General features: G+C 32.2%; 1 protein-coding gene across 1 annotated transcript in view; it reads right to left on the bottom strand.

Moving 5' to 3' along the window:
- Positions 1-311: 311 nt before the first annotated feature.
- Positions 312-13,394, bottom strand: part of LOC129218106 (MFS-type transporter SLC18B1-like) — a 55,283-nt gene continuing 42,200 nt past the window's right edge. The window contains exons 9-14 of the mRNA XM_054852303.1: positions 12,823-12,921; positions 10,760-10,851; positions 9,111-9,206; positions 8,119-8,193; positions 6,670-6,763; positions 312-3,847 (exon numbers count right to left, since the gene is read on the bottom strand). Coding sequence (XP_054708278.1) covers positions 3,518-3,847; positions 6,670-6,763; positions 8,119-8,193; positions 9,111-9,206; positions 10,760-10,851; positions 12,823-12,921 — 786 coding nt within the window. The 3' untranslated portion in view covers positions 312-3,517. The remainder of the gene's footprint in view (positions 3,848-6,669; positions 6,764-8,118; positions 8,194-9,110; positions 9,207-10,759; positions 10,852-12,822; positions 12,922-13,394) is intronic.

The raw sequence follows: 13,394 nt of genomic DNA, 5'->3' as shown, positions 1-13,394 counted from the left end.
TTTAAATGTTGAGATAATGTTTCGACCCCATATGAAATACTTCGCCGCAGGTTGTGAACCCCTGGTATATATGATCTTCCATGCAATGATGATGAAGTTTAACTTAATTTCTCACCTGCCCCCCCCCCTCTCCCGATTGAAAATTCCCTAAGTTTTTCACCTAGTATCACTTCAACGTAGTTGCATATTCTGAAGAATTTACTTTCAAAAGAAAAGAACAAAGATTTACTTCAAGCACACGAAACTAAAGAAAATATTTGGTAAAACCAATGAAGTAAGGAATGAAAGGCTTCACAAAATTACTTAATTTTTAAAACATAAATTTTATTAGAATCTATTTTTACAGCATTCAAATCATGAGTACGTTAAGAAACGCAATTAAAGTATCATTCACTTTCTCACAGACAGTATATGAAAATAGTATGAAACGCATTAAAAACAACTGAAATACAGTTTTCTACTGAGGTAGTAAATGCAAAAAAATTAATAATGCTTTAGAACAATAGTAATACCAAATCTGAAAGGGGAGTGCTCATTCAAGTTTCCTAACAAGTATTATAATTTTTAGAGAGAGAGAGAGAGAGAAATTTGAGTTATCATTCACATCTAAAAAGCTCTTCAAAATCTTGTAGTTTGTCGGTTATGGGGCTTATTGATCTTATACACATGGTCATAAAACATAAATTCACACTAAAATTCTTTATTTGATCAACTTTCAATGTGAATAACTCACAAATCGAGGACATCTAAAGAAATTTGTAGCAAACGCTAAAGGGTTAGGGGCTTATGACCTGTTTCTGATTTTCTTAAAACATCTCAATTTTCTCTTTTTAAAAATATGTGCCTTGTGCTGATTTAAAAGTAAATAGTTGTCATAAGTACTGTTGGTCCCGCTTTAACAAATGCTGTCAGTTCCAACAGATAATATTCATTTAAAGCGAGACATTTAATTATGCGAGGAAATGTTCTTTACTAAATCAAACTTACTAAACCAACTTACTAAACCAAACACTTGTCTAAAGACATAGCACTAAAATGAATAGCTACTTAATGGAAGTAATGATTTTTAGTAGTAAAAATATTTTGAAATAAGCTCAATATAATGTAATGTATTTTCATGTTGCTTTTAACTTTTCCTTTTTAAAAGATTCAAAATTTTCCTTACCAAGATATTTACGAAAGTCCATCAGTTTTATAGGAGAGGGAAGTTATTCCATTAAACGCGGATATTTAACTTTACGTCTATGGGAAAATAGTCGGCTTCGGTTCGGTTTTTTTTTCTTATAAGTAATGCATTTGTTTATCCGTTACCTGATTCAGCGGGGCTGACTATCTATTTCGTTTAGTGGTCAAAGGCAATAACAGGTTTTTAGAATCTATATGACTGGAAGACTGGCTTACTGAAATATCTAATTTCCATCACTCCCAACGAGTCATCGATATAGATAAGAGCATCATTGTTCGTTTTACGAACCAAAATCAAGTTTAGAATGTCAACCAAGGACGTTCGTCAGGAGCGGCAGGCATACCCATCGACGTTCTTCCGATGAAGCAAGAATAAGCCCGTAAAAGTAGGCTAATCATCGATAATGCCATTTTTAAATGAAAAATCATGTCACCAAATAAACATTATTTCAATCAACGTCTTGTATCACACACAACTGCTTGTAAAGCTGACCAGATTTAATTTTTTATAAATCCCAAAATATGTTTGTAAAAGATATTTATAAAAATAATTATTTTATAAATGTGTCTTTTTGCCAAACCATGTAATACTAATATTGGCTGACAATGTTCGAAAAGAAGAAATAAGTACTAATAATTTTAACAACTTTATTGCATTGAAATCAAACATTATTTGATACAGAATGGGAATATGTTAACTGAGAAGTATGCTGCTTGTATTCAGGAATATATTAAACGTTGTTAACTTTTGATTTCATAAACGGTGCTAGAGGTTTTTTTTTTTTTTTTTTTTTCAGATAGTTCTTTAAAATTGAGTTCGCAATTTTTCTTAACTTTGAAACATCATGTGTACGTTGCCATGTTTCTTGAATTAAATAGGAGCAAAAAAAAAAAAAAAAATCTTACAACCTCTGCCTCTTTTACCCAACATTTTTTCCATAGAAGACATTTTTTTCAAATTAAATGTACGTGGTTTCTAAACATTTGGAGTGGTTTTCTAACTATGTACTTGAAATATTTAGATGTTGGTTGTTTTTCACTTAGAAATGACACATGTCTGATGCCAAAAATTAAATAGGATGTGTTTAATGTTTCTAACAGTTATTTACAAGCTGAAACCAAAAAAAAAAAAAAAATCCATTACGGCCAAGGTTTTTTTTTTTTTTTTTTTTGCAAAACTCATGCTTTTAGTTCAAATAAGTTAATTAAAGCTTAAAGATTGAGAAAGCATCGGATATTTGCATTCCTCGCTCCCAAACTGTTAGCAGTCAAACTGATAGAAAGGGTTTTTGCTGGCACAGAGCACACAAGTAGTTATCCAATTCGCTTTTTTCTGATACACTTTAGGAAAAAAGAGGGAGAAAAAGGGATCTTCTCTTCAAAGATGTGGCGCACAGATTTTTGAGGAATACATAAGATTGTCTCTACAAAACAATTCTTGTTGAGCTTTAAAGTTCGTATCTGACATGCCTATATTCAATGTTTTCCCAAAGGTTAAGAGCCTAAAGTGAAAATCAAAATAATTTCACCAGGATGTCTGTAATATAGAGAGACGATATCAATGATGCATGGGATGTCATCATGCTAGCTGATTACTTAGGCGGTAAACAAATGATGAAAAGACGAGAGTGTGTTTGACGGGAGCATCAAAGAGAAAAATAAAAGGGTTCACATAGAGAAAAAGTAAACATGTAGTGGTATATAATAATCGAAAAATGTTTGTTTTTTCTTTTTGAAATACTGAAAGAAAAAATATGCATAAATAATTTTAAAGTGCACTGATTTTTTTTTTCATCGTTGCGTTTTCAATCTAAACCTCAATGTTTTGCAAAAAAAAAATGCGTGTGGAAGGGAAATAAAGACGATTGTTGGAGTCAGCACTGTAAAAACATGTTCCAAAAAAAAAAAAAAAAACAAATATCCCATGATATAGTGAATTTTTTTCTTTTCAGACCTGTGTCATCAATGCTTTAAAATTCATGACGTACACTGCCGTGCTAAGCGCAAACGTCGTATCTGCAGCAGAACTCAAACTGAAAAAGTGCTATTTAAAGTTTTACGTTGCTATATATTTGATTCAGATTCCTCTTTTTTAGAATTTAAAAAAAAAAAAATATTTCTCTTTCGCAAAGGACAATAAAACATTGAAAATAGGAAAAACATGTTATAAAGAACCACTTCGTGATAATAACTCAATTTTGACAAAAAGTGTAGATACGACATTTGTGCTTAGCACAGCAATAGTTTTTACAAAAGCATAGGATTCCGCAGAATTCTATTACATATCACGACAAAACCATTAAAAACTTATAAAAACTGTTCGTAGTTCACATCAATGATGAGTTCGTTGACTACTCTCTGAATCCGTTAGAGCAGAGCTGAGACTGTCAACAAGTTCTCTTATTAAACTTTTGCGTAAACCGTTGGCATCTCCATTACCAACTCTCTCTTTATTTTCAATTATAAGATAATGGCCGTTGGAGAGAGCTTTATTTTCTTCTGAAATAATACTTTTGGGATATCCGTTGGAAACGGCCTTCTTATCTCCTGATTCAATTATGTTATATCCATTGCAAATTGGGTTCTTTTCAATGACTTCGGAAATACTAGTAGTTTTTCGTCGTTTTTTGCCAGATAGTAGAGATATTATCAAGAGAAACACCTGCAATAGTAAAAAGAAAATGAATAATAGTCCTCTGATTCAGAAACTTAGATTCTGAAACTTACCATTTGTTACATGTAAGTGAAATATAGGACTTATCTGCCGTAGGAAGGTAAAAAGCAATATCTGCAGAAATGAGTTTTTGAGACATTTGAAGGAACGCGTTTTGGATTACACACTACATTTGAAGGAACGCGTTTTGGATTACACACTACATTTGAAGGAACGCGTTTTGGATTCCACTCTAACAAAAAGGAATTGCAGAAACTTGATGTTTTTCCGTGCTTTATCTTCCGCGGAAACCAAATAAGCAAGATTGCACAATAAAGCTAAAGTGCAACAGATGACAAAAATGCAGAAAAATGAAAATGAAAAAATTGCAGATACTGTCATTTACCTTCCCACGGCAGTTACAAACTATAGAGCCCTGTGAAGAGCAAGATCCACTATAATATTAAAATCTGTTCGCCTCCGTCTGTCTGTCTGTCTGAAGATCCATCTTCTCGCGAATCACTGCGAATTGAGAGTCGAACGAGAAACCGATCAATTTGAAATTTTCCATAGAAAACAATAGGACCAATCTCGTTACTGTGCGACTTTAATTAGCGGATATATTAATTAAAATGTTAATTAACATAACGTTATTCAGGAATTTTTATTTCTTTCCTGTTGCCATTTTGCATATGGGTGATGAAGTAAAATTCTAATAATTGTTTTAAAAGAGATTTTTTTGGCTGCTGTCCAAATCTTAAAACAACGTTTCCATCTAAAATTTTATTTTAAATTAGTTTAAAATTGGTTGCTCTACTCGGACATAGCCTTTATTTTATCGTCTGTCCTTTTTTTTATTTTTTACATTCAACGTTCTTAACTCTTTTCAGCATATAAAAGTTGTTTCTTTAGCCATGTTTATTGATTGTAGTGTAAGTTTATCATACACCGGCCTCATATTTTGGTACATCTAGGATGTGCGACTAATTATGTTTATTTTGTTGGACGTTTTCCCGTCACATGGGTGAATTTTCGAATTGTAATAACTCTATTTTTCCTTCCTGTTTCTATTTTTGAAATACAGTTTGTATCGTTAAAAGAACATGTTAAATTAAGATTGTTTGGATTTCTTTAAGTGAAACAGAGTTGAACAAAAAAGATTGTTTTTAAGGATTTTAACTAAAGCTAAATAGAATCTGATGACTTGGCATCAAATTAATGTTTATTGGTATTTATTTCGTCTTGGTGCTTTAGTTTCACGTAATCAACCAAAACGTGTGTGTCATTTCATTTAAAAAGTTGATTGTAATTGTACATAAATATTCCAGATATAGTTTATCGGATGTAATTCATTTTAACGTGAGCACAGATTATAGTTGATAATGCATATATTTTCCTCTTTTGTGCTAATTGAAAATACTCATAACTTGTATCATTGATAACTATGATTAACGTTAAAGAGATTTCTGCCAAAAATATGATCTACTGGTGTTTTGCAAACCTTGCATTACGCGTATTTATTTACTCCTTAGCGCTTTAGAAAGTGATGTCAGAGTAATACAAAAACATCAATTGGACATCTCTTTCATTTTTTAAGTAGCCCGTGCAACGCCGGTCACGCAGCTAGTACTTTATATAAAAAGTGATTTATTTTCAATATAAAACATTTCACGAAAAAAAACTTTCTGTTTGAAATACGTTTAGAAGATTTTTTTGATTATTCTCATAGTTTCATCTTCTTATTCACAAACACTTTTATTTATGTAGATTTTTTAATGCTTAACTATTGGCACATAAAATAGTTTTATATTTATAAATTAAGTTCAGAAGTTGATAATACTCGTAAAAGGCATTCACTGAAAAACATAACGTATCATCTAGCTTTTAGAAGAATTTTACTCACTTCTTTTTATTTAAAATTATTATCGGATAAAAATACCAGTGTTTGACAGAGGTATCAGCATCTGATTCTATTAGACTGTCCAGTCTTCTTCTTTGCTTGCTTCATAGGCCTGGATAGGACTTAGCTTGCCACACTTTCGTTTCCAGGCAGCTCAGTAAAATTTGTCTAAATAACATCCCTCCCTACCTCAACGGCGTTACTAGCATAGGTAACACACGAGGTGGATGTTAATTTGTGTCGCCCCATGAAAGCAGTTAAAGTTTTAAAAAATGTACGAGCGAAATATGGATTTTAATGCAGCATACGTTAACAAACATTTTAAATACATATGTATTACGCATCCATCATCTACATTGCTATCGATTAATCATCTTAAACATATTTAGAAGAATATATTAAATAAGCGGAAAATTATGGCGAAAAATTATGGTAACCCTAAATGTAACTACTTATATAATACAGAACATAGAGGGACAATACGTCTTCCGCACATCCTTCTACCATCCAACTTGAAAGGTTACTTTTTTTTTTTTTTTTTGGCCACTATGTCGCATTTTTCAACATGGCCAAGTTAGAAAACATATCAAATTATAAGAGATGACTTGTTTATCATTATAAATAATTCAAATAGAAAGAAATGTCTACATTTTGGGTAAAGAAAATCCAAAACTTGACTTTTACTATTTTTGAATATTATCCGGTTCTTTTTCATGTTTAAGCAAACTTTGCTCAAAATGAACCTTAAAGTAGTATCAGAGATCTACATGCTTCTGTTACATTTATAGAAAATAATTAAATTCATAATATTTGCCATGCCCAGGAAATAACAAATTATGAGTAACTTTACCAAGTGAATATTTAATACTGTGTCGAAAAGGAAACGTTGACATTACTCCATGAATATGATTCAATTATTTTTTGAACTTACCAAAAACGTCTCCAATATTAAAAGAGCCATTGACGCATTTCGGAAACCAAAGCTATCCATTAGGTAACCTCCAAGAGAAGGGCCAACAAATGCTCTGAAAAGAATCAGAAAAAATATTAAAATGATGAATGTTGTACTTTAACACGCTATGTTCATAGAAGTACTCATAATATATCACTCTTTCCAACTTATAATTCATGCATTTTTCCACGTAAAATGCATACGCGTTGTTATGCATATGTTTTCCTAATCAATGCTTTGCCATGCATATGTTTTCCTAATCAATGCTTTGCCATGCATATGTTTTCTTAATCAATAGAAGAGTTTGTTTCCAAATGACGTTAGGCCAAATTTTCATGAAAAATAAAACTTTTTGTTGGAATGATAGCAGCACATGTCTATGTATTTACAACAAGTATAAGTTCCTAACAAAGTTTATTCGTATTGGAAATGAAGGGGAAAATTCCTGCTTTTTTCCGAAAAGAATTAAGTCTCAAGTAAGTTTTTATGTCAAAAAGGGATTAAAAACCATTAAAAAAAATAAATAATAATAATAATAACAATATGAGACAAGCAAAAACAAACAAACAAAAAAAAGATATATTTTTAATGTACTTAAAGTTTTGGGTATTAACTTGGGGTATTAAATTGCACGATATTTTTTTTTAAATTGTTTTAGCAATCTTGTAACGATACACCTATCGCTAACGTAAGTGAAAATAATGATACTGATGAAGAGATCGAGTTTGTGAATTGAGTTTTCACTCTAACGTAAATTAAAAATCTTACCTTTTCACTAAAACTTTGCCACGAGAATAGGGTCTGATGCACATGAATAAAACATTGCTTATTCTTGCAATAAACAGATATAATAAATCACAGCTCAGTTATGATATCCAGAGACTGCAGTTTTAAACCATGTTATAAATTCTAACAGTCGGGAATATTAAACAAACGAAATGGTGGCAGATGTAGTGGCGCGTTTAGAGTAGCTGTGGTACGAGATGACATAGGATATCGTACGAGACTTATTCTTCAATACTTACCTGTATCTCTTCTTACATTCAAACTAGAGGTGGTTCAATAGGCTACTAAAACCTCTTTTCATTTGAGATTCCTTTTCTCTAGTAATAAACGATTATTTTGCTTTCATTTTGTAATCACTTCTTATCTTACTGTTGTCCTTCCGTAATGTGAAATTTAGTTTCATTCTGACTGCTACTTCTACGTGTGTCAATTTTATTTATTTATTTATTTATGTTTTTGTGATAGAGAGTATTTTTGCATTTTCTAAAGAAGAATACGTTTTTTTCTATTGAATAATTAATTTTATGCGCTTGCGCATTAAGCATACCACAGTGTGTAGTGAAACTTTTAAGGAAGAGAGTCAAAAAAAAAAAAAAAAGTGCTTCAAAATCTTCAGTTATTGCATCATTGAGGAAAACTTACCCAAGTGACTGTGAAGAAGCTATCATAGAAGATATAAGGCCGTATGTGCTCAAATCAGGAGGCAAACCTCGATCACTAAAAGGAAACAGATCTTAAATAACACGATTTTCAACATTACGTAACACAAAAAGTTCAGGTTACTTTTTTCCATACCAAATCAAAAAGAGTAAGTAGTTTATAATGGATTTTAATATTGTGAATTCAGTGTAATCTGTTCATAAAATATGCGAAAGCATAAAACTAAATCGAAACTAAAAAAATTTTATCTAATTGAGAAAAAAAGTGAAGGGAAACTACGTTAAAGTATAGGTATTTTCACAATATTCATCACGAACAAGACTTCAAACAAACAAATAAATAAATAATGAAATGTTGAAATTACTTTATTTTTAGCCTAAAAATAACAGCATTCCTGTCAATGCAACCAAAGAGTAAACATATTCCATTAAGTGAACTGTTCGTAGTTTTAAAAAAATATTTTCAAAAGAGTAACTCTCTACTAAACAGTTTCGAAAACGAAATGACTGGGAAATTTTGTGTTTTTCCACTAGTTAACGTGTTAATTATTAAATGGGCTGCTGTAAAAAAATAAGAAAGGAAGCAGAACCATAGAAATTCAGAAAGCTTTTTTAAAAATAATTACACACATCAATAAAATTATTTTTAATGCCATATACCAAATAGTACCTACAGTTTCCACGGTGTTAAGAATTTCTGAAGATGAAATTGTGAAATGGTTTATGGTCGTTTGTTGATTGTGAAATGGTTTTACATTTTCGGTCGAATACCCTAATTTGAATTTAAAACTTGGTGTTGAATTAAAAACATAATGAAAACTAGGTAGTTTATATGATGGAATTGTTAAAAAGGAATGGACACTTTCAAAAAAAAAATATATTAATTTAAAACAAATGATACTGAACATTTTTAATGCTTTTTAAAAAAAAATACTTAATGTAGCAAATGTTTTATTGTGAACCAAACCTACTTACATTGTGTCCTGTAATGTACCACTGAAAGCACAAACGAGCTTAGCTCCAAGACCAAAACCCAAAAGCACTAGAGAAGTAATAACTACGCTCAGTTTCCTGAAAGAATACACAAGTAAGTGAAAAATAAAGACAACAGCTCATCAAAAATGAAATCTTTTTTTTTTTTTCAGAATATGTAATAACCGGAAGCGTTAAGTTTTGGAAAACGAAGTAATCATCGAAAAGTAATGTATCATACTGAAACAATTTATCATTTCAATATTTTTTTCAGTGAAAAGGCATCAGTAAAAATTCAATAAAGAAAGATTTTTAACAGTCGTGATCTAAGTTAAAAATTCTAAGAATTGAAACATTTCATCATTATTTGCACTTTAAACACGCAAATTATGATGAATGTCAATAATATTATATCAATAATATCAAAATTCATAGTATGCAAACTGGATAATCACTACGAATTATTTTGCAGTTACTGGACTAGCTGTTTTTGTACACTAATAAGGGAGACTAGGATTAGTTGGCATGCAGTTTGTTTCCAGCTACCACGGAGCTAGAGCGTTTTATCAATTTTACCTTGCTAGTGGGGAGTGCATGCAAAAGTGCACCAACCATCGTGACTTCGGTTTATTTGGAAGTTCACGAAGAAAGAACCCTTCTTTGCGTTTTTCTCACTTGTGAGTAAATATTGAAATTTTACGCAAAAGAGGTTAAATCTATCTTTCACTAATCATGATATCAGATGGTTCATAAATCGATTCAAAGTTCTTCAATATCACTCAGATTATTTATTAATCTTGTCCCAGATATCATTGAGGTCTGAGGGGTTAGTTGACATAGTTAGATCTATTGTCAGTTTGCTTAGATAAACCGATTTTTTTTCTTGAAGAATTTCTTGGTTGAGTAATGCGTTCTATGTTTAGTTTCTTTACAAATTAAAAAATAATTCGTCTTCGTTCAAGTATTGTGTTATTTAAAGAGCATTACTTTTCACGAGAGCTATTGTTTTTAAGGATATTGTTCTTTTGAAAAGGAAAATACCCTTAATTTGAACAAAACAAAATATTTTTTCTCAAATTGTTGGATTCGGCATAAGTATCCCTATCTATACCAGGGTTTTCCAATTCACCTGGAAGGGTATGTCAACTGACCTGAGCCCCTTGCATCCAGGGTTAAGTTGGTATAATTGCAATATTTCAGGAAAGGACTTTAAGGATTTACTTCATCTGTCTTACATGACTATGTAATAAAATAGTAAGCTTTCCGCCTCACTCATCAGATTTTCTCCAAATATTTAACGAAAAAAATTTTGAGAAGAAAGGAAGAAAGGAAAGGAAAAGAAAAGAAAACCCTACAATCTATGCCCATTAGATCCGGTCTCATCTACATTTGTTTTACATTACCTCAAAAAGTGTAGTAGTTGGTGCCCGAGAAGGGATTCAAAAAAGATGGTATAAAAAAGAAATTTTATTTCATTATCATTTTTTTTTTCTTTTTTCATTTCTAAATTATATGTTTTCACCCAATCAGATTTTTGAACAATATAACATAATTAAATGATTTTGACTCAAATATTAGAGACAATTATGAATAAACATATTAACAGACATGAAATCACTGCTTAAATAATGTAAAGTTTTAAAAGTACTCACGGTTCCATATTAAAAAAAGGTGCTGGGCCAATCAGAAGAAGAGAAGTTATATTAATAAAGCATCCAATTAGACTCAAGAAGTCAGTATTCCACTGAAAAGATAGCACAAGATGTGGCGCTTATACCAGTTACTTTTTAAAAAGTCATAACAAACAACTTTTTTAAAAGTGAAAAGAGATGCGGTTAGAGACATCATTGAAATGCTTTCACATTTAAAATATACAAACAATACTCATTAACCACCTTAATTATTTGTCTGATTTCACTTTAACACCATAGAGTATAAGCCTTGTAGCAGGAATTAATAAATGGAGGGAGCAAGTCTAATCATTGGCTCAGCAAAAGCTGAGGCAAAGACCCCAAGTTACGTGATCCAACAACTACGAATGATTGACACGTTTTGCGTGAATCAAACGAAAGAAACCTGATTTCTTCCAATGCTTTGCTTTAAAATCTATCACGTGACTTGGAATCTTTGATTCACGAATGAAAGTCTTTATTTTCATTTGTGATGTGCTCTTTTCTTTGGCGTTCATCCCTCCGTCACTTAACGATTATAGAAACAATTTCTAACGTGCCAAACAGTTGTCCGAAGACCTGTGACCGGTCACCCAAGGGTTACGTGCCCCGCGAAAGATCGATATACAGCTGTTGTAGCCAAGGGCGACCTCCACACGTGTGACATCTATGGTTGCAGTGGCCATTGGTAAGACGATATCTGCCACTACTGTGCGCCGAAGGCTACACATGATTAGGCTGTATGCCCGCGTACCACGAGTTTGTGTTCCTCTCTCCGTCCAATCCAGATTGGCACGAGTAAAGTGGTGCTCTCAACATGTCAGTCGGAGTGTGTCTGATTGGGGCAATGTTATCTTCACAGATGAGTCACGATTTGTTCTGTAACTTGATGACAGGCGTGTAAGGGTCTAAAGAAAACGAGAGACATGTTATCGGCTCCAGAACATCACCGAATGTGACGCATTCCGAGGTGGAAGTTTCATGGTCTGGGCAGGGACTTCGTTGGGTTATTGAAACGACCTGCATATTTACAGACGGGGTTCTGTGAGGACCATATGGTATCGGAATGATGTCCTAGACCCCACTGTGAGATTGTACGCTGCAGCAATGGGTCCTGCTTTCGTTTGCATTGACGATAATGAACGTCCCCATAGAAGTGCCATCGCTGACGACTACATGGAGAGAGAGGGTATTGCGCGTATGGACTGGCCGACGTACTCGCCCGACCTTTATCCCATTGAAACTCTTTTGGATGCCCTCGGCCGTGCTGTATGTACACATTTCCCACCCGTAGCCATTCTCACAGAGTTGGAAACTGCTCTACAGGAGGAACGGGGATTACTCGACTCTGTGGTGGTTGATCACCTAATAAAATGCATGGTTGTATGCTGTAAACTTTGTATGCAGATGAGAGGTGCTCACATACTTTATTATAAAGTCAGTTTTCGTTGTTTGTTTAAATTTAAACACTTATCTGTAAATGACTCTTTTAGGACGTCATCTTTTAATTTATGAAAATGTACCGTTGTTTTCATCTCAGTATGTAATTTTTTGTTTTGCTAATTGCATAAACATATTTGCCACTTTCCTGTCGCATTTCGTGTCAATCGAAGCAGTACTTGTCAATTTTTTTGCATTTTAACTCTCCGTGTTTTACTTTTGGCAGTGAGTGTAGATAGGTGGGGCTAAAAGCAGAGTAAATATTTCACCATTTCATTTTGCTCCGCTATTTCACTTTGCCCCACATTCCTCTACTATTTAGTATCATATATTTAGCATTAAAATTCAAGAAAACTACCATTAAACTACGTAAACATTCCTTCATTAGTTTCCGAAGTATCAACAGGAAAAGTTAATCAAATGCAGTAGTCTTTCTTCAGATTTTGTAGTTAATAGTATAATGTATGATGTCAATATTATAATTTCGATACTGTTCGACATTGAATGTGATGAATTTATCCTGAGTTAAATTTTGCTTTTGCAAAAAAAAAAAAAAAAATCTCATATTATATTTTTAATTATACTCTATAAATGAAAGATGTTACCTTTCTATCGCAAAGTCTTCCCCATACTGGAGCGCTGATAGCATATATAGTACCAGCTAAAGCAAACATCATTCCCAACAAGAAACCAGAGAGATCAAACTGAAATAAAATACTTCAGGTGTAAGTGAATGTATGGAGACATCAATTTAAAAAATAAAATCACAAAAAAGTTCATCTATATTTATATAATTTGTGATGTAGATAAACTACTTATTGTTGGGATTTTATGTATACTGAATATTGAATGATTGTTGATATAGTGATAGTGAAAGCTTACATGCAACAATAGTGCACATATTTAAAACACTTATTTTTATGGGTTTGATTCTTTAAAAAAAAAAAAAAAATCTTGAACTATCTGAGTTCCATGGACCAAAATAAGTCCAACTAGGTGACATAATTGCATTAAAAAACTGTATATTAGAATAAAATGAAGAATTTTGCAGTTTGCCTTTCTATGCATTTGCTATAATAAATTTACGAAATACTTGCTTGAGTGTAGCAAAATATTGCAAATACTGTTGGAGGCTGTACGCTTTTTGAGTCATAATTTCTTATACATTTTCTGGTTC

The sequence above is a fragment of the Uloborus diversus genome, chromosome 3 (genome assembly GCF_026930045.1).
Source record: "Uloborus diversus isolate 005 chromosome 3, Udiv.v.3.1, whole genome shotgun sequence".
NCBI lineage: Eukaryota > Metazoa > Arthropoda > Arachnida > Araneae > Uloboridae > Uloborus > Uloborus diversus.
Note: the sequence above shows the minus strand (reverse complement) of the source record. Positions and strands in the feature narration are given on the sequence as shown.